The sequence below is a fragment of the Strigops habroptila genome, chromosome 4, assembly GCF_004027225.2.
Source record: "Strigops habroptila isolate Jane chromosome 4, bStrHab1.2.pri, whole genome shotgun sequence".
NCBI classification, from domain to species: domain Eukaryota; kingdom Metazoa; phylum Chordata; class Aves; order Psittaciformes; family Psittacidae; genus Strigops; species Strigops habroptila.
Genome location: NC_046358.1, coordinates 28,838,378 through 28,866,011, shown reverse-complemented (window position 1 = coordinate 28,866,011; position 27,634 = coordinate 28,838,378). Strand labels below are relative to the sequence as shown.

The 27,634-nt window shown below is 42.4% G+C and overlaps 1 protein-coding gene across 2 annotated transcripts in view; it reads right to left on the bottom strand.

Annotated features, from left to right (window-relative positions):
• The window catches only part of CCDC88C (coiled-coil domain containing 88C), a 100,456-nt gene that overhangs the window by 49,261 nt on the left and 23,561 nt on the right, over positions 1 to 27,634 (bottom strand). For both annotated transcript variants that reach the window (XM_030481777.1, XM_030481779.1), the window contains exon 4: positions 8,800 to 8,869. In XM_030481777.1, coding sequence (XP_030337637.1) covers positions 8,800 to 8,869 — 70 coding nt within the window. The remainder of the gene's footprint in view (positions 1 to 8,799; positions 8,870 to 27,634) is intronic.

The following is a 27,634-nucleotide window of genomic DNA, read 5'->3' as shown; positions in this document are numbered from 1 at the left end:
AACCTTAAATTAGGTAGTGTGACAAAAAAAAAACCAAACCCTCAGCAACAACAAAAAAAGTCTGTTATTTCATGAACAGGTCATTTGAGGGCACTACGAACCCAAAAAGATACTTAGTTTGGTCAGAAGACATTTTTACATGAAAATGAGTATTCATCAGTTTCGGCATTGGTTTCACTCTGCATCAGCTTCAGAGAAGATACAGACCAGGGATTAAACGCAGAGCATGACGCAAAAGTAAGTTGCTAAATTATGGAGGGCAAGTGACACAAGTGTGTCTCTCATTCTCCCAAACTAGCTATCCTCAGGGTGAGCCTAGTGGCTTGAAATCACTCATTTTAGATAACATCAGAGTTACTTTCCAACAGCAAGAGCATCTATACCATCTGAAAGACATGCAAGCTCCTCAAGCCATTCAAACTACACTCTACCTCTCTGCACCAAAGTATTCTCTCCATGAAATAACAGATGGCCATCAGTGATGCTCATGACCCTGTGAGGTAAAACACCTTCAGCTATTACTGCAGACTAACTTAGCAAGGTCAACCCTGGTCTGGGTTGGTCAAGTCAGGGACTGACCTTACCTGGAAATACCACCCTGAGACCTTGTTCCCCCTTGGGCCCTCCCATCAGGAAGAGAAGCCAAGACAGACATGGCAAGCCCCTTCAATGGGGAAGGCCAAGCCAGAGTTTATAGAAAGGAGTGAGAAATTAAAAGATTCAAGGTAACCATGAGAGTTTGCTACTGTTTTAAACATAGCATTTGGCAGTCTGCTCTCCCTACTAGCAGCGTTCACAGAAAACTTAGCTGTCACAATATTTCAAAGATTTCCTTTTTAAAAAATTATTTTCTGCTTGCTAACATGCTATGGACATGTAATGCAAGTGAGATTGTACTGCCCACTAGAAAAGCTTTTAAGGTTAAAAAGTCTACTTAGCCTGTCTACTCTGCCAGCCACACAAATCCTTGAGAAGAACATGTGTGATTGTTTTAAAAGAGTTCAATTCCTTGGGCTTTCATTCACAACTTGTTTCCCATGGGGTGGAGACAGTTTGTTGGCATTAAGGCACTCCAAGATCACTCATACTCAAGTTAGGCTTGAGTAACACTTTAAAGCCATGGAGGATAACATTATTTACAATAAATATTTAGAAGAAATAGGGTATGAGTGTGAAAAAAACCCCTCTCTACCAAAGTGAAGTGCTTTAAAGAGAGTTTTCAATTAAACCTCAGAATGAGCCAGGAAGGGATTAATTACCCCTCTCCCCTTTCATCTCACACACAAGAGAGCTGAGATACCACACACTTAAGTGGCGTGCCCAAGATTACTAAGTGTATCAGAAGCACATTTAGGATTATCACATGGCCCAGCAGCTAGGTTCCACACTCAGGACAGTATATTTATCCTGTAAATCATGTTGAACAAAAAGAAGTGATCTTTATCCCTAATTTAGTCATGCCTCCTGAACAGTCAATGATCCTGCGGTGTTTTTCAGAAGTCTTGATTGTGCTAACTCAGTAAGGTGGTAGAGTTCCTTGTACAACTGCATAACCAGGAATGTGCAGGCTTCCCTGTGCTGGCTCATTGGGATGACACAAGTCGTTCCTAGATGGCTGGGAAAAAAGTCTGCTGGGTCCACCCAGGCTTCTTAGCTGACCTTACCAAGACAGTGTCCTCCTACAACCTAGGATGCAAATGCTTAGGTCTGAGACAGCTCCTGGCACAGGCACCCACAAGCTGAAATGAATGGACAGGATTCAAACTAGCACATAAACAGAAAGATGCTAATCAAAAAAAAAAAAACCAAACCAAAAAAAAACCCCCAACCCAACAACAACAAACAAACCACCACCAAAAACCCAAAACACCAAAAAAATCCCAACCTATTTTCTCTTACACCTTTTTGAAAATTCCAGGGCAGTTGGTCTCAGGCCACCTATTTCTGCCTGCAAGGGAGCCAGCCACCTGGGAGATTTGCAGAAAGACCATCTGCTCCCAACCATGAGAGGCGGCCAGTGGTTTTTCTGGAAAACAAAGGGAGGGAAAGCCCAAGCACCACCTGTGCATTCTGGGAGCCTCCCTGTACCACAGCCAGGAGACTACTCTGCTCTCACAGGGTACAGAGGGAGGGAAACAGATGGCAGGACCCAGGGAGAAGGCAGGCATTGGGATTAGGAGACACAGCAACAAAACAAGGAGGACCAATGTACAGAGGGAATACAATGAAAAAAAAATGAGAGTGCGCTAGGAAAGATGTCGGAGAAAACAGGAATGAGAGAACCCAAGCATGTGAAATCTTCAGCTTATGCTACTTCTTTCTGCGCATTTCAACTTTGACCTTCCTCCAGTGGAGGAGAGGGAGTGCCACTGCATGCACTGCTACATGCAGTGGTGGTGGATGTGCGGAGAAGGTGGGAAGGGGTAAAACACACAAGTGCCATTATTCCCACTTGTAGCAACATGCTGAGTGAGAAAAGCTCGAATGCTAGATTTACACTATTGAGGCAGTGTTTTGTTATTAACTTCATCTTTTATGAACCTTTATGCCTCTGGAGATTTGTGAAACAAAATGAGGAAGGAAACCACACATGAAAAAATACCCCAGTGAGAGTAGACATCTTTTATGCTTTTAATGAAAACAGTTTCTATAGACACTTGTTAGCAGGGACTTTGGGCTCTCTCATTCACAAACTTAATGTGGAATTTGAAAAGAAGATCTAAACAGCAACATTTTCTGAAGAGACAGAAATGAGCCTACTTCAGGCAAATAAAACCTCATTTCCATTCTTGGTCTGAAAAAAAGTTAAAATCCCACCCACACCCAAATTAACTATGACTGTTTCAAAGGATTAATCGCCATCACTTTCCAAGTACACTCAAGTACACGCCATCACTTTCCAAAACACTAGCTTTGTTAAACTAAGCATGTCTAGAAACTAAGAAATTAATCAAAGCCTTTAAATAGAGGTTAAGGACTAGTACTGTATAGTGATATTCCTTGTGCATAAGACATGCAAAAAACAAGTAATTATACAAATTGATTACAGTGATGTGTATAGATGATAAACTGATGATTCTCATATTGATCACTGGGGGATTTGTGGTGCAGTAATTAATTGAAAAAGCTGTTTAGCAAGAAAAACATGGAGGAAGACAAAAGCAGAGGAAATTTAATGGTAGTAGCTGTCTACCATACAGCGAAGAGAATAAATCCTGTAGCATCAGCTGCATCTTTCTGCAAGTCAGATTCCTGGGAAAACTTTCTAAATCCTGTAATTAAACTTTCAAGTTACTTTTCAGCTTCCTATATTCTAGAAAACAGTCAAAGCCTTCATCTTCTTACAAATATTTTTGTGACTTTTATGTCCATGGCCAAAGAACTGAAGTAGGCAAAATTCCCATGACCTGGAACAAAACGATTTATAGGACATGAAAGCAAGTAAAGCTCCTAAATCCAGCAGACATGTTCCTTCTCCTATGCAAAAGCCAAATTGCTACTGCATTTTCAGTGATGGCAACTCTGTTTTTCCAATAGTCTCATGTTCAAAGCAGACCTGCAGAAGCCCTCCATAGTCCCAACTGTCGAGTGCCAAATGGGACCTAAATAGCAAGAACAGCATTCTCAGCTTCAGAGCTGTTCTGTTTATAATTTAACACATGTAACACCACTTTTGGCTGTGTTTTAGAAGGAAATAGTTAAATTTGCAGATAGCAGATAGCACTGGTGAACACACAGCTCAAAAACATGCATAGCAACACATCACGGGGGCTTGTTACAAGGAGTAAGTCACTGAAGTTGTTACACTGTGAATCATATTGAATGATGTAACAGCTCTCTGCTCTTGGACCTATGGAGTCAATACAGCCCTTAGGAGCCTTCCCAGCTCAAACAGTACAGAGCAACACTGTATTTGTTCCAGGAACCTGATTGTGGGATCAATTTTGCTTCCTTTGCTCAAAAGGCACAACTTACCTACAGGACAGGGAGGGCAAAACTGGGATTTCACCAATGCCTCTCAGATCCACACCAGCCCCACAGACCACCTGCGCCTCAGTCTCCAGCTCCTAGTGCTCCCCACATTGTCCAGCATTGTCTCTGCAGATGCCCCCTCCAGGACTCTTCCTTCCCTCTCAGTCTTGTTTGGATCACGGTCTTGGGACTGGATCACTGACACAGAGAAAGCGGTTTCTCCTCTAACATTCCTGCTGCTTTTAAACACTTCCCTCAAATAACCGTCCCCATCATCTCTTCTCACCCCACTGCTGTCATCCCCAGTCTCTTCCCTCCCCTACCACCTTTCCCTGGGGCTTCTCTGTATTCATGCCAGAAGCACCACTTTCCATGCTGATGACTACCTCGTCCTCACATCTCTATTCAATCTGCAGCCCTCCTTTAGATCTCTCATTGACTCGGGAGATCTGTTTCTCGTTTTCTCCTTCCCCTTCCTCTCACTCCTCTCTGACACATTCAGTAACAAGGACACTAACCTGACAGTCACCTGGTCATCACTCACCCACATTGCTCACCACATCCTAGTTCATTCAGCTTTTTATATTGGTTTTACTAACTTCTCAGCTTTCTCCTCCCTGTTCCCTTCCCAAGCTTCCTGTCCGCCCTCAGCCAGGTTCCTCTTCCTGAAAGAAGTTCTAGTTCTCCACTTCTCTAACCATTTCTCAGCACATCTTACCAGTGATCATCTGCCTAAAGCTAAGACTAAGATGAGGTTGTCTTGCAGTCCTATCTCTCAGACACTCTTCTCCTTGAATACATTCTTTGGAGCAAGTACATCGAGTCTTTCTCTGTTCACCACCTTCCTCTGTAGTCTCTAAGCTGGGACTGGTTCTCAAAACCATCGTCTAATTATGGCTAAAGAAGAACTTTTCTTTTTTTTTTTTTTTAATACACACATACCCCATCAATTTTAGGCATCCAGAAGTTACATTTTTGCATACTTCCTCCTCTTTTCCTATGTTCTGAATAATGCCAATAATAAGCCAGCAATGGATAAAATTAATTTTAAAAGACCACATTAAAACAAACAAACAAACAAAAAAACAAACCACCACAATTTAAAAGGTGTCAGAAAGTGAAGCAAAATTTTCTTGTTGTGATTAAAGGAGCTGGAAGATGGGAACACATGGATGACCAATATCCTTCCTACAAGAGACACATCTTCGAAGAAATAAAGATCTACAGTGCTGACAAAAACCAGCAAGTCAATGATGGGAAATTATAGCTAAATACAGGACAGCTTTCAAGTGTGCAGCTTCCCCAGGAACCAACGCTGTGGTTACTCCATTATGAGTCTCCTGCCAACTGTCGCTTAGGAATGGCCATGACAAGAAACCAGCCAGTATTTTCCATTGATACTTAGCCAGCAGAGATACTGCCTTGTTGGCCCAGACATCTCTATTCACTAGCATTCTTGATGCTAGCAGCCCGGGCTCTGCCCAGTCCCTGTATGACTGTGAAAAGCAACAGCTCTTGCATTCCTATTTTCTTCTTTACCCATAACAGTAGCCTGTACAGGAGAATCGAGACCAGCATTGCTGTCTTTAATATGCTTGCTGAACATGTGGATGCCTTACTTGCAGCTTGATTTTACTGCAAAAGTGCCAAAACTATGAGTCTCACTGATCCAACATTTCCAAGTTAATACTACTGCTGCTAAGAGCAGCAAGATAAAAATCTCCTGTCAAGGTTTCTGCCATTTGTTTGTTCTAGAGATGCTGATTACTGTGTCATTCCCCATCACTGCTGACAAGGTTCCTCCACTTTTCCTTTTTTGGTAAAAACAAATATATTGTTCTTGACACTAGCACGGGGCTAAGGCAGAGACAGAATGGGCATTTAAAAAAAAAAAATAAAATCCACCACCATAAAACCTTTCATTTCAGAAATGTGGTTCTAAGGAGAAGTCTACTTCATTTTCAGACTTAACAGCTTTCATTTTACCTCACCAAAGACACTGGACCCTGGACAGGAGCTCACTGGCTTCCAGGTCACTTTTGATGTGACACCTCATGTGGCAGATGTCCTTGCCTAGACAACATGGCCAGACAGACGTTCTTCTCCTTCTTCACTCTCTTCACTTCTTCCAATGTGTCATATTGGAAGATATTCTCTCCACCCCACATATTTCACTTCCCACACTTCATTCACAACAGCTCCTTCACACTTCAGGGCAATTCTGCAAGACTCTTCTGGTGTGTACATATTGCCACAACTGAATGATACAGGCACACACAACGGAAAACCTGGAGGACAAACAATTCTCCTACTGCAGTCTGTATCCTTGGTCACTTGCAGCAAGGAGTGAAGAGACACGCCAAAGCCAGGGCAGCAACTGCTTTAAAGTCAAGAACCAACTACTATCAATTTGTTTTACATGCAAACGCACATATACCAGATATTACATTTGTATGTACAGATATGTAAATATAAGTGGTGTATATTATATATATTAAACTGAGACTCAGAAGTATTCGAATATTTGCAGTTTGGCTGCAAATATGTATAGTTTGTTTAAAAGCATGTTTGTAATTTGGCCTGTTTAGCAGACTGGTTGACAGAGTCCCTTAGATGGCAGTCCTGAAGGAATCCAGGAAGGTTGGACATTCTTCAAGAAGGAAATCTTAAATGTGCAGTATATCAGGCCATCCCCATGTGTCGAAAGATAAGCCAGCAGGGAAGACCAGCACTGGCCTGGCTGAACAGAGAGCTCTGGCTGGAACTCAGAGAAAAAAAAGAGAATTTATCATCTTTGGAAGAAGGGGCAGGCAGCTCCGGAGGACTCTACAAGGATGTCATGAGGTTACGCAGGGAGAAAATAAGAAGGGCCAAAGCCCCACTAGAACTTCATCTGGCTACTGCTGTAAAAGACAATAAAAAATGTTTCCATAAATACATTGGCAACACAGGAAGGCTAAAGAGAATATCCAACCTTTATTGGAGGCACGGGGGAACATAGTTAGAAAGGCTGCGGAAAAGGCTGAGGTACTTAATGCCTTTTTGCCTCAGTCTTTACTAGGAAGACCAGCCTTTCTCTGAGTATCCAGTCCCCTGAGCTGGAAGACAGGAACGGGGAGCAGAATGAAGCCCCATAATCAAAGGGGAAATGGTCAGTGACCTACTACACTACACATAGACACAGAAGTCTATGGATCCCCATGGAATCCACCCAAGGGGATTGAGGGAGCTGCCAGAAGTGCTCACCAAGCCACTTTCCATCATTTATCAACAGTCCTGGCTAACCAAGGAGGTCCCAGTTGACTAGAAGTTAGCAAATGCCCATCTAAAAGAAGGGCTGGAAGGAGAATATGGGGAACTACAGATCCGTCAGTCTGACCTTGGTGCTGAAGAAAATTATGGAGCAGATCATCTTAAGTGCCATCACATGGCATGTACAGGACAAGCAGGTGATCAGGCCCAGTCAGCACGGATTTATGAAAGGCAGGTCCTGCTTGACTAACCTGATCTCCTTCTATGACAAGGTGACCCACTTAGTGGATGAGGGAAAGGCTGTGGAAGTTGTCTACCTGGACTTTAGTAAAGCCTTTGACACCGTTTCCCACAGCATTCTCCTGGAGAAACTGGCTGCTCATGGCTTGGACAGACATTCTCTTCACTGGGTAAACAACTGGCTGCACGGCCAGGCCCAAGGAGTCGTGGTGAATGAAGATAAACCCAGTTGGTAGCCAGTCACAAGTGGTGCTCCCGTGGGCTCAGTATTGGGGCCAGTTCTGTTTAATATCTTTATCAATGATCTGGATGAGGGGATCGAGTGTGCCCTCAGTAAGTTTGCAGATGACACCAAGTTGAGTGGGAGTGGTGATCTGCTGGAGGGTAGGAAGGCTTTGCAGAAGGATCAGGACAGGCTGGATCAATGGGCCGAGGCCAATTGTAAGAGGTTCAATAAGGCTCAGTGCTGGGTTCTGCTCTTGGGCCACAACAACCCCATGCAATGCTACAGGCTTGGGGAAGAGTGGCTGGAAAGCTGCTCGGTGGAAAAGGACCTGGGGGTGCTGACTGACAGCTGCTGAACATGAACCAGCCTGCACCCAGGCAGCCAAGAAGGCCAAAGGCATCCTGGACTGTATCAGAAACAGTGTGACCAGCAAGGCCAGGGAAGTGATCGTCCCCCTGTACTGGGCACTGGTGAGGCTGCACCACGAATCCTGTGTTCGGTTCTGGGCCCCTCACTGCAAGAGAGACACTGAGGTGCTGGAGCAGGTCCAGAAAAGGGCAACAAAGCTGGTGAAGGGTCTGGAGCACAAGTGTGATGAGGAGTGGCTGAGGGAACTGGGGTTGTTTAGTCTGGAGTAAAGGAGGCTCAGGGGAGACCTTATCACTCTCTACAACTACCTTAAAGGAGGTTGTAACAAGGTGTTGGTCTCTAATCCTAAGTAACAAGTGACAGGACAAGAGGAAATAGCCTCAAATAGCACCAGGGGAGATTTAGATTGGATATTAGGAAAAATTTCTTCACTAAAGGGGTAGTCAGGCATTGGAACAGGCTGCCCAGGGAAGTGGTGGAGTCACCATCTCTGGAGGTATTTAAAAGATGTGTAGATGTGGTGGTGCTCAGGGACACAGTTTAGTGGTGGACTCGGCAGTGCTAGGTGGACTTGATGGTTTTAAAGGTCTTTTCCAATCTAAACAGTAAATTGTTTGGATTCTACCTAGAATTCAATCTATCTAGATTCAATTTCTATTCAAATTTAAGGTAACAAAACAAATACAAATTTTATTCAGCATTTCAGGAGAGGAGGGTTAAGAACCCAACAAACTACTCACCAGAAAGAGGATCTTTGCCAATCATTAAAACATTTGGTAAATTCATTACAATCAGCTGCTGGAGGACCTCCTAGACAAAAGAGAACAACAGGCAAAGTTCAGTGTGAAGGAATCCCAATCAATCACTCCACAAGGAATAAAGAGCTCCATCGTTTACAAAGCTTTTAACGTACTGGCAGGTCAGAGGTCAGAAGAGGAAGCCCCACTTGAGAGAGAAATCACTATTTGAAGATCGCATCAGATTGCACAGCTAACATACACTAATCACCTCTTTTAACAATGGCTAATATAGAACTTAAAGGGTCCCATGGCACTAATCAGAACGAATGCATGGCCATGCCAGGCACACCAATCAGTCATGCCTTTACCCCAGGCATGACCTGTATTCAATTGATGTTCAACATACAGCTGCTGTCATGTTTTAGGGTGTATCAATGCAGCTGGTTGAAAGGTACCTAAGCCATTCCGTGAACTTTGAGTAACTCAAATAATTGGTCAAACTATTTCATGGGTCTGAGATTTTAATGATGGGCTGGACAAGTGGGTGTGGGGGAAAGCGATTGAACAGGCATCTGGCACTGCTCAGAGAAACTGCATTTAAAGTTCTAGTTTAGTTCTAGTTCCCATTGTTTTTAAATGAGGACTAAAACAGATTTAAATATGCCATGAACCTTGTTCAAAGGTCATTGTATTTTGGGGGAGATGAGGAAAGGGAGGTGCACTGCTTGGTCAGGTTCAAAGCTGCCTGAAGCTACTCTGAAGTGACAGAACAGGCTTAAGTGAGAGGAAAGGCCACAAGCCTTGGGGTAGGCAAAATGCTTAAACATATACAAATAAACACCTTGCAGAGGGGACTCTGCATAATAATTTGATCAGCCATGAACTCCAGTAACATATAGAGCACAGGAGTACAGTTGTTAGCTTCAGACTACAGTTACCAGCATTCTCTTGTGATGATCTGAATAAAACGTTTTGCAGGCAAGTATTTATTTCACATAAAAAGCCTGGGAGGAAAATGGTTGTGTGATTAAAACGCTGTGCTGGGATTCAGGAAACAAAAGATTCACACGCAGAGCTCTTCCAAATGTTTGGCGTGTGCCTTTTCTCTGCTTGTCTCCATTTCCCAGCCCACCTCTAGGCCACTGGGAGGGCACATGCACGGATACTTGCAGAGCATTCAGAGCCAGGGGAAAGTACTGCAGCTGAGCACAGTAACACATTTCCTAAAACAATCACTCATTCACCCAACCACTTCCCCTCCAAGTTACCCCATTGTTATTCCTCTGCTTTCACAGTTACTATAGGAGGAAAATTAAGCCTGATTGAAAGAGGAAATATTTCAGGGAGCCTGCAGCATTTGATAAGTCATCAGAATGGATACTCAAAAAAAAAAAAAAAAGTTTTAGACATACACTTTACTTTTTTTTCCCCCCTCTCTCTGATCCATACCCAAAACATACTCCTCAACAGTTTCTCTTTTGGATAAAGTAGAAATATCTCAGTGTCACAGCTGACAGTGTTTTTTGACACTGTTAAGAAAAAAGCCTCTACAGACCTTTATGCAAAGCGAAGTTTGGCTAATGCAGACCAAGCATTCACTGAGTCATTAGCCAAATGCATTTTATAGTTTGTGCATATGAGACGTGTCAAACAAAGTTGTTTGCATCTGTTACCAAAACAGGTGCAAAACCCATTGGATTTAACAGCACATGGTTGGACTGCGATATCTATTATGACAATACAGCATGGCACTGAGGCTTTAAACAGAAAATCAGAATTTGCATATACTGAAGTATTGAGCTTTAACCAGCAATTTCCATGGCAAAAAAGAGAAAGAATTGTGCTTCTAGTCACCCAGCGTGTGGAGCGGCACTGAGGCAGGAATGCATAAGGAATTTGCGTTGTCTTTGTGTAATCATCAGATCACTAGCTATTTAACCGGCAGTCACAAAAGGCATTACAGCTAACCTTTATGCTGGTAACATTCCCATGAGCTCCTTCTGTAAAATTATGAGTATGCCATCCAACATAACCATGACTGAATGCCCTCATAACTGTTTGAGCTTAGTATTTTCTGGCAAGAAATCAACAGTCACCAAATACAGGCAGAAACAGCCCCAAGCCTGCAAAGAGTGATTTCTTAATTCAGATTGAAAGATTCAAATTGTTGCAAGAGGTGTTACTCTGACCTGTTTATTTTTAAAGTAAGTTATTTAAATAGATAACTATCTTTATTGTTCTAAAGCCTTCACCTTCAGATTAGTGTTTGTGATGGCAATACCTAGCTGTTACACACTGCAGCTCACCAGTAGATCTCAACACTTTATAAAGGAAGGTCAATGTCATTACCCTTCTTTTTCAAGATAAGGAAAGCGAGTCAAAGAAACAGTTACTTCAGTTTAATAAACTATCCTCTTTTAACAGAATGTAAATGAACTATCCACTCATGCAGCTACGAGTGTGAGATAAAACATGTTAACTAAAAGCTGTTTACACTGAGGAGTTTAGCTCAGATTTTGTCTGGGCTAAAACCACAGAAAGTTAGTAAGGCTCAGCTGACTTAGTAGCTAGGATAAAGTGACCATGTCTCAGGTCCATTGCTTAAAACCCCACATCTGGAAATACAACCAAAGTTGCCCTCACCAACAGCAAATCAGGAATTCTACTTCTATCGCTTATCAATATTTTCTTGCTTTCCTTATCTGAAGCAGCAGTAACACAGGTTGACAAGTAAAATGCAGTGCCTCAGTCTGGCCTCTCTGCTCCCCTCACATCTTACCATCCCCACCCCGAAGACCCCACAAAGTCAAACCTGGGCTTCAGGCAGGGAGCTGTGCTGTTACAACCTGTGAACCAGCACAGAGAACCAAAGGGCTCCAAGGACCTGACAGTCTCCCAGGGTACAGCTACACTGGACATGGGGTTAATCTGGACATGCTGCTACAACCCAGCCAGCAAAAGAAATGAAAAATAAACGCAATGTTTCCCCACAAGGACAGCAAGTTATTGTACTATACAAAAGGATGCTGTTTCACTAGAAACCAAACATAACTGTGAGACACCGCAGCAGAGGCAGATATGACACATATGTGTCATCCTGCCCTAGGTGACTGGCATGGCTCAGGGCAGCACACTCAGGCAGGAACTACTGGAAAGCAAAGCAGGGTTTTCGAACACTTTAAATAGCCCACAAAAACTCCAGAGTATAGTTGCTCTCTGGAGTATAGGAAAAAAACCCCCACCCTAATTCCTCTTGCGAGAAACCTTTTAATCATTTTTACAGCTCAACTAAAGCTTGGTGAAAACAGTAAAGGTTACAGCAACAACATATGGTAACAATTTCCTTGGTTATTGGAACAATTAGGGTCTGAGCTGCCAGCTTTACACCTAGACCACTAACCAACGCTGAGGCCAGCTACCGTAAGTCAGCAATCACCTTCCTCAGAGTAAATTGTTTTTTAAATTGTCACTAATGAGATTTCCATGAAAAAATAATGTTGGTATCAGTAGTGTTATTTAAGGAATTTAATTCAAAACAAATCCCCATCAGGCCTCAGTGCAGTGCCTGTAGGTGCCTGAAATGCTCCTCTGCTGGAGATCAGGGTATTTTAAGCTTGAAGGGATTTGCCCAAAATCTGTGCTCTTTTGACAGCAGTGATGGTTGCAAGAACGGATGCTTCTAGTTAGGCCACCACCACTATTGCCAAATATAAAGATCAGCAGCCAAGTCTTGCGCTACTTGAGCCAGACCCCCAAACTCAGTAGATAAACGCCACAAAGATTTCTACACGCAGAGCTACATGAACCTGTGTCAATGGGGAGAGCTTTCCAAGTGAAGGTCAAACTGGGTGCTCAGTCCTTGATCACTCCCTCTGCTGTGCTGGCCTGCAGATGCGGAGCATGAAGCAGGCCAAGACAACCGGCAGATCTTAGAAACAAGGATACTGCCTAAGCCAGAAGTACGTTTTGCTAGACACTCCAGGATTGGTACCCAAGGATTCAAACACATTATTAAGTTACCTAGAAATCATGAGGTTAAACATAAACAAACATGTTAATAATGTGTTCTCGTCAGCAGCCTTCTGGCATTTAAGCCCTCGCAGCACACTTGCTTCACATTTGCAAGCTCTCTGCAATTACTTTGCTAAAAAAGGAGCTTAAAAAAACCCCAAAATTCCCCCACATTGACTCTAGCAGTCAAGGGCTTTAGGAAAAATCAAGACACATACAAGATTCAGGATAAAATTCTAAGCACTAAGTTAAGCACGTAGGTTTATTAAGAGCCTAAACAAACATATTCATTTGCTCTACCTAAAAGTTTCTAATTAGTTTCTGGAGTGCTGAGGCACATTTTACCTACTTTATCCTTCCAAGATCACACACCGGATGTTTGCTCTCTGCCTCAGATAAGCAGAGGAGATGCAGTGGCAGCTCTCACTCTGAAGTCACCGTGGTCACATATTAACATTTTGTTTACCTGTATCAGGGTAAGTGGGCCCCCTGTAATTTCATAGGAACAAAGTCTCCTTCTTCCATACTACACCTCAACACACATTTGATTCTTAAAAATACACATGCAACAGAATGGAATAAAATGGTCTTAAGGTATTTTCTTGGCTGCACTTTTAAATGCCAGTGTAAGCATGCAAATGGCTCTTTCAAAGAATGCATTGCCAGGAAAGGAGTAGGTAAAATTGTCCTTTCCATTGCTGAAAGACCAGGCAAATACAAGCTCTACGCGAAAACTTTCCCCTGCACTGCAGTGCAGCACAGCATTAATGTAGGGTAACTACTTGCTTCTCATGCAGAACTAAATTAACCTCTGCCTGAATCCTAAACAAGAAGAAAGTACTAAATAAATTATGTAAGAAGAGCAGCAGTCTACCAGCCATTGTAATTCAATGCTCAAGCCAAGCGATGCCATTTAAGTATATTGCTTGGCTATAAAATGCTAATTGTCCAGCTGACTGGAAGCCAAATGGTGCTTTCCTACTTAAAATGCCCATGAGGAAAAACCATCACCAGCTCTATTTATATCAGCAAGAGCAAACACTACCTAGTTACGGAATCTGGCTTACATTTCAGCTGCAACCCAGGCCAACAGAGCAGGAAAGTTCAGCAGTCCTATCCATGCAGCACAGCCAACATCTTTCTCTGATAACCTCAGCATGGATCTGATCTCATAAACATCCTGGGAAACATTTGGTGAAGGAGCTACTACATGCTTACATAAGGTCTCAGCAGGAGTCAGTGGCCACCCGCACCAGCTCAGACCCTCCTAGCAGCAGGATAGGGTGGCGGCTTTACCCCTACACATCTTAAGGTCCCTTTGAATGCCACCACAAAGACAGGTTGCGAACTGCATTTCCCAGGCAAGATGTACGCCAATCCCATTCTGGAATCAGAACTCTAAGGAAGAGTAAACACTCAGGCTAATGAACAAGTTTTAACATTAAAACATATTTTTAAACCGCAAATTGAGACACAAGGGATGTTTTTTAAATATGTTTTTTCAAAGTTTCCAGTTTTAATATAATAATGAAAACAGGTTATTCTGCAGCCTAAAACAAGGAGGTTGTGTTTTAGAAGAAGAAAAAAATATTTGTCTTCCCTTTTTTTTTTTTAAGTTATATTCATATGCATATCAGCTATAATTACCTGAGGAGTTATTGTGTCAGAGAAATAATTTATAGCAAGATTCTGTAAACTGTATGATAGGGTCCCGCAAAAGATTAGACAAGATGAAACAAGTTGTTGCAGGGGAATGACAAGGAAGTGAAAGAAACATCTTTTATGGAGATGTTTTCCATGTACATCTTACCATGCAAACATGCCTGATGACACTATGTGTGTGACTCAGTACTCAGTTTCTCTGCCAACACATTATATACATGACAAAATTTGGTTAAGAACTCTGCTCATCTCTGCAACAATCGTATTTCTGTGACAGACTAGAGGATTAGCTGTCTTGAAAGGGATTTTTTTTCCCTGAAAACCAGCAAGTTACAAAGCACGCTTCTAAAGACCCTTCAAGTGGAAACCCAAAAGCCACTAAAATAACTGTTGCCTCATCTGCCGAAAATAATCAGTTCTGACAATCGTAGACTGGAATCTCAGTGGGAGGGAATGTGAAGGAATCATACCTAACCTTAGCCATGCTCAGCCTGTACAGGGTGCAGACAACCCACCAAGTGACAGAAGTACACTCAATATAGAATCATACCATATAAGATCAGGTTTTAGTAAAAAAAAAAAAAAAACAAAAAAAAAACCAACCAAAAAAAACCCCACACATATGTAATTTGGATGGTATATAATAGAGTATCATGTTTATATTTGTATAACCCCCTCCCCTTCAAAAAAACCCCAAAACTAGAGAACCAAACTAGAACGGACCTAGGCACAATCATCCACTCAATTCATTGTTATGGCTCAGGTTTTTCTATTTGTAGTAAAGCAGTACAGAGGTCCCAGCCAGGAGCAAAACCTCATCCACTGGAGCTGTACAAATACATAGTGAGACATCCCTGGAACAAAAAGCTTGTCATATATATGCAAAGACATCAATAGACTGATGAAAATGTAGTAACAAGCAACGGAGGAAGGAAATAAAAATAAGGTTCTGTGGTTATAATGTGATCCATTGTGCACACTCTCACTGCTTTATGAACTGGTTAAATCAACTGCTCCAGACTGGCAGAGAACTAAATCACTCCAGACATCAGAGGGCAAGGTGACCAAGGCAAGTCCTGATTAACACATCTGCTTTAAGATCAATTCGAATTGTTTTACATCATATAATAAAAATTCTATGCATATTTCAATGAAGTTATTTTTTATATATGTAAAAAGTATTTTAGGACAATTAGTTTTACTTCTAACCCAGTGGAATAAATAATGGACGTGTTGCCACAGCCACGTACGTCAGTCGCAGAGCAAATAATTTTTTTTTTAATCAAACTAAATACAAAAACGTACATTTATTTCTAAAATCTGAAATTAAATATTCAATGGTTATGTACTAGCAGATTTCCTACCCTAGTTTCACTGACTCCAAGGCAAATCATTTATGTTAATACAACATACAGCTCTACAGTTGTGCCTAGTGGCAATATTGATTTGACCCAGAGACAAGAAAATACAATTGTGGAGCACTGTGTTCTCCTGCTTTTATTGCCAGCAGCGCCTTTGACTAATTTACCTACTTCACTGAAAATAAAAAGCCTATTGATTTATCCTCAACTCCTCTTCAAATCATGTGCAAGTGACTTTACACGTTTATAATAGTACCCAGACAAATTACTCTCAACTTCTATTTTACTTCACTTTAGATTTGTCCTGGGTGGTTTACGCAGTAACAGGGAATATGAAACGTGCTGTGTTAAAGGCCTGTCACTTGACATTACAAATATAACCAGCTAAAATGCAATCCATCTGTTGAACACGCTTCCAGCTAATTTATAGTAGTCTCTAAGGACCGTAATAATTTAGCCTAACACACATTAAAAAAAAAAAACCAGCACAAGCCATCAGAACATACTTGAACCACTTCTGAATTCTCTGAAACTCAGCACCAAGCACACTCGTTTTAAAAGGAAGACAGTTTCCAAAGATACATCAGCCATGCAGAGCTCCAAGGTCCAAACTCTGCTCCACTGCCCTTGTTCACAGGAATGGAAAAAAAAAAAAAAAGTACAATATTAAATACAGCTTGCCATCAAGAAACCACCACCAACCCAACAAAAGCATTTGTAGAAAGATTATGTATAAGATGTGCTTTCTATCTACTGTCTCAGTAGCCCTCTTGATTCCATGGAGTCAGCTCACAAAGAAAAGTATTTCTCCCTCGCAAAGGTGCCATGCCTTGCCTTCAATAAATCCAAACATCCCTGGAGTGGTTCAAATATAACATGGAGAAGTTCTTAGAAACAAGCACAAATGTGCTTGGTCTTTCCAGGACAACACTCCCCAGATAAACAAGATTTAATTCACTTTACACTGGTAAAGCATTTTGAGCAACTTGAATGGATCGTACTGAAGAAATGCAGAAAACGACACCTAGAAACCAAGGAACATTAAGTTCCAAATGTCCAACATTAAGTGTCCAAACTTAAGTACATGGACAGCATTCAGGCAGTGATGACCAAAGGGAATTTTATGGGATAAGACATGCAGGTTATTGATCAACACTGCTCGCGCGTTAAAACGCATGAAATTTTTCAGTCTGTAACGGGAAAAACTGTAATCCCAATACAATTTTATTCCTCAGTGAAGAATAGGGTTGTGACAGTGCATAAGGAATACCAGAGAGAGAATTGAGCAACTAGTCTGTTAGCACTCATCCTACTCCCTCCTCTGTCCCCCTAACATGTATATAAATGTGAAGGGGGCAGAGCAGAAATCAAGTTTAAATTAAACTGACTAATTTCCAGAAGCTTATTTAATGAGTTTCCAACAAGCTTAAACCTTCTTGTGATTGGGCAGCTTATGGGCAACCTAGTATTGAACGACAAATTAATGTTTCAGGAGGCATGCAAACAGTCACTATGCCATCAATTCATTATCTAACTCCAAGAGAGGAGAGCAGCATGGGCAGTGGCAGTCCTTGAGGCATTCGCAGACAACCGTGCAAAAATCCATGTTGGATTTACAGAAATGGGAAGCTTTCAGCTGGTCTGAAGGGAAGTCAGAGAGGGTACAGGGACAAGTTATCCCACATTGCAACGATGCCTGACCACACAGTAAGATGTTACAGGACAAAGGAGGTGGTTGGGGAAGTACAGGGAGAAAAAGGTTTTCTTGATAATGTCTGTAGGTTAAAACAAACCTAAAGCAGCTCATACATGCTACTCATCCGACTAAATTAGGTGCAACAACCTGGCTTTCTCATCACTGAGAGCTCTCTTGCAGGCAAACTTATGTTACCAACCACTTACCAAAGGCACTAAAAAACTCAAATACCTGCAATGTAGAGACAGTCCCTGTAGTTCAGGCACATCCCTGCCAAATACCTCTAGAAAACTTTAAGAGGCATAATTGCAGAATTTATATCCAACATTATTACCTCAACATATCACTGCATTTTCAGTATCATCTAATTTACCCAGTATCAGCAAGTTCAACAAACACCCAGACAGTCCCTAGCCTGTAGCAACAATCTGCAAATTTTTTCTTAAGGTGGGTAAAGGGAGAAGCTCCAAGTCAGACCAGGTGGTTCTTCCACACACAAACATACAGTGGTGCTCCTCTTTACAGTCAGCAGATTGCCCCAGGCAGGTAACATGCAAGGGATTTTGAAGACTGTCAGTGCTTCTTGCACTGTACAGGTAGAAATATATTCTGGGAAGAATATAGGAGCATTGCCCAAGAAGCTAGGGACCAGGTTAGGAAAGCTAAGGCCCAGCTAGAATTAAGTTTGGCAAGGGATGTAAAAGATAACAGGAAAGGATTCTATAGATACGTAGCAAATAAAAGACAGACTAGGGACAATGTAGGCCCTCTCCAGAAGCTATCAGGAGAACTGGCTACCATGGATTTGGAGAAGACTGAGGTTCTTAATGACTTCTTTGCCTCAGACTTCACCAGCAAATGCTCTGACCACACAACCCAAGTCTTGGAAAGCAAATGCAGGGACTGTGAGAACGAAGACCTTAGGCCCACTGTAGGAGAGGATCAGGTTCGAGACCATCTTAAGAACCTGAACGTGCACAAGTCCATGGGACCTGATGAAATCCATCCACGGGTCCTGAGGGAGCTGGCGAATGAAGTTGCTAAGCCACTGTCCATCATATTCGAAAAATCCTGGCAGTCAGGTGAAGTTCCCGATGACTGGAAGAAGGGTAATATAATCCCCATTTTCAAGAAGGGGAAGGTGGAAGACCCAGGGAACTACAGACCAGTCAGTCTCACCTCTGTGCCTGGCAAAATCATGGAACAGTTTCTCCTGGAAACCATGCTAAGGCACATGAAAAACAACGAGGTGGTTGGTGACAGCCAACATGGCTTCACTAAGGGGAAATCCTGCCTGACCAATTTGGTGGCCTTCTATGATGGAGCCACGGAACTGGTGGACAGCGGCAGAGCAGTTGACGTCATCTACCTGGACTTGTGCAAAGCGTTCGACACTGTCCCGCACGACATCCTTGTCTCTAAAGTGGAGAGACATCAATTTGATAGATGGACCACTCGATGGATAAAAAACTGGCTCGATGGCCGCACGCAAAGAGTTGTGGCAAATGGCTCGATGTCCAGTTGGAAACCTGTAACGAGTGGTGTCCCTCAGGGATCGGTGTTGGGACCAGTCCTGTTCAACATCTTTGTCGGCGACATGGACAGTGGGATTGAGTGCGCCCTCAGCAAGTTTGCCAACGACACCAAGCTGTGTGGTTCGGTTGATACGCTGGAGGGAAGGGATGCCATCCAGAGGGACCTTGACACGCTTGTGAGGTGGGCTGATGCCAACCTTATGAAGTTTAATCAAGCCAAGTGTAAGGTCCTACACCTGGGTCAGGGCAATCCCAGGCACTGCTACAGATTGGCAGAGAAGAGATTCAGAGCAGCCCTGCAGAGAAGGACTTGGGGGTGTTGGTTGACGAGAAGCTTAACATGAGCCGGCTTCAGTGTGCGCTTGCAGCCCAGAAAGCCAACCGTATCCTGGGCTGCATCAAAAGAAGCGTGACCAGCAGGTCGAAGGAGGTGATCCTGCCCCTCTACTCTGCTCTCGTGAGACCTCACTTGGAGTACTGCGTACAGTTCTGGTGTCCTCAACATGAAAAGGACATGGAGCTGTTGGAGCAAGTCCAGAGGAGGGCCACGAGGATGATAAGAGGGCTGGAGCACCTCCCGTCTGAAGACAGGCTGAGAGAGTTGGGGCTGTTCAGCCTGGAGAAGAGAAGGCTGCATGGAGACCTCATGGCAGCCTTCCAGTATCTGAAGGGGGTCTACAAGGATGCTGGGAGGGACTCTTCCTTAGGGACTGGAGTGGTAGGACAAGGGGTAATGGCTTCAAACTTAAACAGGGGAAGTTTAGACTAGATATAAGGAAGAAGTTCTTTACAGTGAGGGTGGTGAAGCACTGGAATGGGTTGCCCAGGGAGGTTGTGGATGCTCCATCCCTGGCGGTGTTCAAGGCCAGGTTGGACAGAGCCTTGAGCCACGTGGTTTAGGGCAAGGTGTCCCTGCCCATGGCAGGGGGGTTGGAACTAGATGATCTTAAGGTCCTTTCCAACCCTTACGATTCTATGATTCTATGATTCTATAAATGCTGCAGTAAATTTCATGTGACTTTCCCAAAGTAACCCGAGCACCCTTGTGAAAGAAAACACTCATAGCATTTACTGTGTCAATCACCATTAGCACTGTGCCACAGTAACTAGCCCCCGTAAAAACTAATAGTGAATAAAATGGGAGAGGGCAGGAAGGGGAAATGGGGGCCATGCCTTCAAAATAGCCTCTGGGCCTCTCATCGCTCCCTTCCTGGATTTTCTATGCTCATTTGTTTTCAACAGCAAACAACTTTTCTATCTGCAGTTACTGTGTCCCCCTTGGAAGAGGGAATAATTACCTACAGGGAGGAGAGACAGCCATTTGACACCTGGCTATTCACAGAGTTTACTTGCAATAATTTGCACCTCGGCAGAGCCAAGCCAGGCATAAACCGCAGGCAATTACCAGGTCAAGCTGCCAGGAACAGCACCCCTGGTTTTCCCAACATGTTGCCACTAAGAAGGTGACAGAGGAGCTTTCTCCTCGGTCCCATCCCCAGAAGGCCTTAGCAAAGGACCAGATCCCTTTGTAAACTGACAGCCCACAGCTACCTTGACAAAGGGATGGTGCTTCACCCTCAGCAGCCACCCAAGGCAAGTGAGTCCAGAGGGTACGTGGGGCAGCCCCAGTACATGCTCAGCCACATGGGCTGAGTCCCATCCTGTGCCATTCCCACATCAGCCAAGTTCACTTCATAGAATATCAGGTTGGAAGAGACCTCAAGCCCCATCTTGGTCCAACCTTTCTAGGCAGATAGAGCATGACCAAGACTAGATGGTCCGGCACCCTGTCCAGCCAAACCTTAAGTGTTCAGTGTTGGGAAATCCATCACTTCCCTAATATCACAGAATAGCAAAGATCACCTTATTGTTGCATTCAAGAAGAGTTATGCCCCCTCCCCAAAAATATATAAAGTCACTTTCAACAGCTGCCACAGTTTCACCTAAACACAGAATAGGAAATAGCCAATGTCCCTGTATGGTAGCTGCTAGGCAAAATTTACTTATCGATGGTAATCCAAGCTATGCATTCATACACATATGCATACTTGCACATGCAAACACTCTCTCAAGAAGTGTTTTCAATCTTGCCAGTTCTTAACAGTGCTCCCTTAAGTATCTGAAAGGACTGATTGACCCTGCTTAATACAATCTGTGTAATCTACTGTGAATCTTGCAGTAACTCATAACTGTTAACATTAATTAACCCAGAAGAGCTTTAACCTTCTTGCTCCCACACCAGCCTCATACCACAGACCTCATTTTAAGAGTTGTCTTTCACAACAGCCCTAGCAGACGGCTTAGGCAGAGTTAAGCAGCAGTGGTGAGCTTCTGATGTAGAAAACCCAGTTAAATAATTGATGTGCATTTTTAAAGAAGACTTCCTCTCCCCATTTTATACTTTTCCTTCATCAGTCATTGCCTGTAGTCACAGCACACTTAACGCCTACAACATCCTGGGAATATCCATGATATATCAAAAAATGTGAAGGGTGTAGTTGCATCCTAAAAGATTCTTTCTTTATGCCATCTGTGACAGAAAGGGAGGAAATTGTGTCACTATGTTAATATTAACATTCAGGAAAGATTAACTTCTAATACTCCTCCTATGCCAGTTTTAAGGCTTCTGACCATTGGATTTTCCATGTTAACAAAACACAATTTCCCCTTAAGCTGTGATGTTTAGTGTCTTCCTGGAAGCAAATCGCACTTGTCATGTGCTCATACAAAAGCTTCGCCTAAAACAGAAAGAGAAAGCAACTTTCAAGATCTTTTATTTACTGAAAAAAACCTTAAAAGTGGTCACAGAAGTTTCAAAACCAGCAAGAGCCCCCAGACACAGGGAGCTGCTCCAGCTACAGGCAGAAAAAGCAGAACTATGCACGCTACCAAAACCTTTCATACTACTGATGTAATTTTTCAATTATACTTCTTAATCTTCAGTGTCCTTTAATGGCCCGTGAAGGTGGCAGGCATGTATGTTGCTAGGCAATTTCGAAGCTGCCTCACATGTGGATCCTATTCCTTACCTACATCAGCAGAGCTCAGGTTTACTATTTAAGCAACATAATCGAGAGAAACTTAATATGACATATCGAGTGACTTGTGCTCCCTATCAACCAGATCACAAAACAGCAGCAGTGCAACCCCACGAGCCTGGCCTCTCAGCTAGCTGAAAGCAGAGCAGGGGAGAGTAAATACCCAAGATGATTGCTCCAGGCAAGACCAATTCAAGCCTCAGGCTGCAGAGAGCAGCAACACCTCCTCCAGTCCAGCACATTTGGGCTGTGTTACTCTGTAAAGTAAGTGTCATTAGAATTTTTAAAGATACAGGTTACGCAAAAGTTTATACTGCTGTTGCAACTACTGAGCAGCAGATCTAAGTCTAGCAGCCTTCAAAGCATGCCGAACCTCCTTGGTGGTCTGGAAGAAGCCTGACTCCTAAAAGCAGCCTCAGATGAAAGTTTAAGGGGCACTGTGGTCAGAGAAAGGTAGCACAAGCAACATTTTATCAGTAGGGAGAGCGTTTACACCCTTCACCTCAGTGAAGCACAAAACCTCAGCTAGGAGATCCAGGTGTACAACAGGGAGAGGAGCAATGCTCCTCTGTCCATTGTGAACTCCAAAATGTTGATGATGTTAAGTGCTGGAGTAAGGACTCTAGCCCGGTTTACCTGCAGCGTTTCAAACAACTTACTAAAATGGCTCTGCTTCACTGTTTAAACATACTCTGATGGAGGCATTGAGTTACTTCGCCAAACCTGTTTTTTGCCAAGAGCATCATGAATTGGTTGAATGATGAATGGCTGATCAGAAACTGGAGCTCTATGGGAATTAGCACAGTCACTTGCTGAAGAAACTCTGCAGTAAAAAATTCGTGCTCTTCAAACCTCCAGTAATAGTTTGCATTTTGTAGCTGGGCATCTGAACTAATGGTCTTACTTATCGGTGCTCTGAAAAAATGCACCTTCCACTAATTTTAGAGGGAGAAACAGACACTTACTATTTGGAGGAAATTATCAGAGAAAATCCAGCAGTTATAATGCAGTACCTTAATGCAAGTCTAGATGCTCTGGCACCTCAGTAGCATTACCCAAATTTGCCATTCCTCTAAACCTCAGCATAAGCCAGTGTTTGTATCTCCACAACATTAAGACATATAGTAAATCCAGGGCATTTAAGTTTGAATCTCCAAACTAAGCAATTTTTATTGATGGTGTAAATATGCAGAAGATCTGCTAGGTCTCCAAAATTTACTACTGAACATTAATACATAGTAGAAAAAACCAGAATTTTCCCTGAGCTAATCTGCAATCACTGATGTCACTTTCTAAGCAGCAATACAGTTAACACGCCCAACCAAAACTGAAAATAAAAACATTTCCTGTGTTTCAGGTTAGTAGATACATGATTCCCTGTGAATTTTGACTGAAGGTCACTCCCACGAAGTAGAGGCAACAGCCCCTTTGAAATCGACTCAGCACAATGAGAGCAGAACTAAGCAAACTTCTTCAAACAACTCTGCCAACACCATTCAGATCCAAGCTGCAAAACTCCTGCTGTTTCAAACACAGGGCCTCCTGTGAGCAGACTGCTGATTACACCAGGTTGTATGGCAGGTTTTTGATACATACATAGGGCAGAAGAATGAGAATGAAACCTGCCCACTGAACGTGTTAAATAAAAGATTTCACACCACAATGAAAGGAAAGGACACTTCGCCATCTATTCATTCCCTTGTCCCTCAATAAGGGGAAAAAAATATTGTAGTACACTATACACATACTTCACTCAGTGTGTACAACTCATGCAAGTGTTACTGGACATGCTACTATCATGAAAGAGAAATAGGAGACAGCACAACGCCAACATCCTATCTCCAAAGCAGATGAGATACACAGTCAAAAAGAGGCAAGAGTGCTGAAATGCTGTGCTGTGGCACATTTAAATAGGGCTTTTTATTCCTAATTACACTCGTACATTGGATTCAGAGCAGTCAAAGAAAGGGAATGAAAGTAACCGGGGGTCTTATCCTGATTTTTATGAGAGGGTGCCAGAGGAATCAAACTTTTAAAAGTTTCTGTGAAATTCTGGCAGGGGACACCCTTGGGTACATCCCCCAGCAAGGGCTACCATACCAGGCAGCAGCCAGGTCAGCACGCATCTCACTTCACGCACACCTCAGCACATGCCTACTGTCAGGCACAAGCCATAGGGAAAAAAACCCCCAGGGTTTGTGGAAGACATGAGACCTGCAGGAAGCTCTCCCTGTTCCCAGAACAGTTGTTTTTATTTATGAATTTGAGCAAAGAGGCCTTTGCTGCCTCTAAACAAGTGCAGCCCCCTTGCTGTAGCATCACAGCTGTGAATTTCCTAATTGGTATACAGAAGGTAAGAAATCTTCATGGGAAGATGACAGAAAAGGCTTCAGTTTGTCATAAACATGGACTTCATAGAGTCTTTCCTCAGGGAATGGCCAGTACAGAAATCAGATGTTCAGAATATATTTCTGCCCATATGGTTCAAAGTGATGAATAATGCACTTTGGAAAAGAAAGATGACAAAAATAATACAACACTGCAGTAAAGCACCCATCATATTAAAGAAATAACAGGTGGTGACAAAAAAACGCATTTTTAATGAGCACCTCTTTATGAATGCCCAATATGCAAAGTGGTTTCCACTGCTTTGTAACACCACACCTTATTATGGGTTAGACGTGTAAGCTCTTTATTTTCCTTTGGACATCTCATGGATTTTTAAGATTTAGAAGCCAAACATGAACTTTAAATTCTGAACTCTTAATACTCACAGATTCTTTAATTAACACTAACATTTGCACTAGGTAAATTTGTAATTAAACGTTAGAACATATACTTTGATGTGTATTTTCAACGCATTTGCCTCATCAAATGTGCTGTTCTTCTCATGTATACCATTAACCGAAGAAGGCGGCAGTCCAGTGGTTAACACAGAAGACAGTGTTTGAATTCCTGGGTTCAGACAAGTATGAAACAGATCACAGCAGTTCTTCAAAGTGAATTATTGTGTTCCCAAGCTCTTCCCAAACCAGTCTGCATGAAATCCAGTGGCCAAGAATGAGACACTACTCCACTACAGGAGGTTACACCACAAGGTATTAAAATACCACTTCACCAGGTTTCTTAACTAACTGAAAGCTACAGAAACTATAGAGAACAGTTAAGATATTTAGAAAGAAAGACTAAATATTTAAGGTATTTAGAAAGGTTTAAATGGACTGTTTCTGCAATAGAAGAAGTCTCAGAAAGAAATCTCAGATAGTTAACACAGCGAGGAAATGAGACTAAGCTGTTACAGCTACAGCATAATAAAGTATGTTCAGCTAAATCTGTGCTCTGCTCTGTCTCAGCAGAGAAGTCATATTATCTCAAGGATTGTAGCAACAGTTTAAGTGGTTACTCAAGTCTGAATCTTCTTGCATGACAGTCAGTGCTACAGAGAATGAAAATAAATGTATTCCTCCTCTCTCAAGTGCAGCTGTCTCATTAGTCTCAAAGATGACATATTCCTCATATATCAATCACCGCTTTAAAGCCCTGATTCATACAGACATACTCAGAGGCACATAGCAGGTTATTACTCAGCAGGTTGCTTATGTCTATGAAGCATAACACTCCTTGTAATTCTTAACCACTTTTCCCCTCAAGGGCATACAGCATATGTCTTGGGAGCTGGAACAGACTTGCTCTCAATATCAAAGTAAAATTAATGACTTGTCATTAAAAAAGGTGAGAGGTAGTTGTTAAGCTCTACCCTCTCCTAGTTGGTTCCTTCGAAGGACAGTCATTTTCAAAAATGTTATTTTTCTCTGTTAATCAGTGTTTAGATGATATGCTAAAAAAAATAAACAAAAGAAGGTTTGCCCCTGTAAACAGAAGTTATTTTAGGCTGCTGTGTGCTTAATATTGTATTACATTAGTCAGCCTGGTTATTCTGTTAAGCACAAACTTCAAAGGCTTCCCAAGTGCCAGGAAATCCATTCACTCCATTCATAAGTTCTTTTTGATACAGCAGCAGTGTGTGCCAAAGACATGCAGCTCAAAAGGGTCTGTACCACACAGAGCAGGTGATGACTAAACCAACTGGGAGTGCTCAAGCTGACACAAAACTCTCCCTCTCTCCCCATTCTCATAATAGTACGTGCAGTGAGCAGACCTCAGTTGATGTTAAGAGCCAAATCCTGCTTTTTTATGAACACATCACCTCTCTGAAGCCTTGAGATTTACTTCACAATACAAAAATCTTTCACAGCCTTTCTTAAGACTAGCCGAATGAGCTGAGAATACCCTTCTAGCAGACTTTTCAGAGCACCCAGCAAAAAAACACTGCACTGTAATTCCAGCATGTCATTTGAACACTTCTTTGCACATACAGAGTAATTAAATGACGTCTTATGCTAGCTAGCTAGATACCGATGGTACACATCAAAATACACTAACATAATAAGGTTTAGATGTTACGTGGCGAGGAGCTGCCTTGTTGAAGCAGCAGACTGTGACTGCAGTTCCCAGCTGCCATACCTGCAGGCAAAAAAACCCCAGCTTCTTCACTGTGGATGGCCCTATTAACTTTAGAAATTCAGGCCATTAAGTGCAAGAGGAAAGTCTATTCAATGGGAGCATCCTTTTGCATTGCAAATCAGCAAGACACCAGAATAGACAGCAAACACCCCTCCAAGCTCTGGTCTCTTGAGGCAGTATGGGTATAAGCATTCACAAGGGAACACCTTCAAAGAGAGTTTACCTTATCTGATGAGAGGGTCACCACTCCTGAAGGTGGTGGATTCTCTATTGCCTTATGTCACGTGCCCTACACAGCAATAACTGACTATGCTCACCACTCACAACATATTCAATAGATGGAGAGAACCAGCCTGATAGAGGCACCAGTCTGATAGAAGGCTTGTGCTGAAAGTTCTGGAAATTTGGGAAGCTGTACTTTTCAGTTCATTTGGATTCATGCTTTAGGGAATTCCAAGTACTGTCAATATCAACAAATCTATCCAGGAATAAAGCAGAAATGTCAGAGTTGTTGGTGCAATAACCGCCATGAACCCGGCAAACAAGATCCTATCTCAGATCTTCCCCTTCTCCCAAGTAAATCTATCAACATCTAGAGTGCATGTATTCTGGAGCCAGGGAATTCTGTCTTTTTCTCTGACAAGTGTTCTATTTAATTTATTTCACATTCTTAACCTATTTCAAAAAGACACCCAGACGTGCTTTGACATAACTTTTTCTAATTTTGTAAAACTAGCTCTTCTGCTTTTCTGACAAGTGTCAAGTTAAACATTTCACCTGGTGGCTGGGAAGGTAGGAAGGGGGAAGAAGGATTTAAAATAAAGAAAAAAAAAATCATATTTCTAGTTGAACATGGAATAAGACAGCAGCTAAAATTATCACAGTGCATGAAAAAGTTTAAAATCCCATGCTATTTATTTCTATCTGGTTTTTTGATACTGTAGAATCAAAATGATCAAAATGAAATATTAAAGTATTACATTAAACACCTCGGAAACATCTTAAATC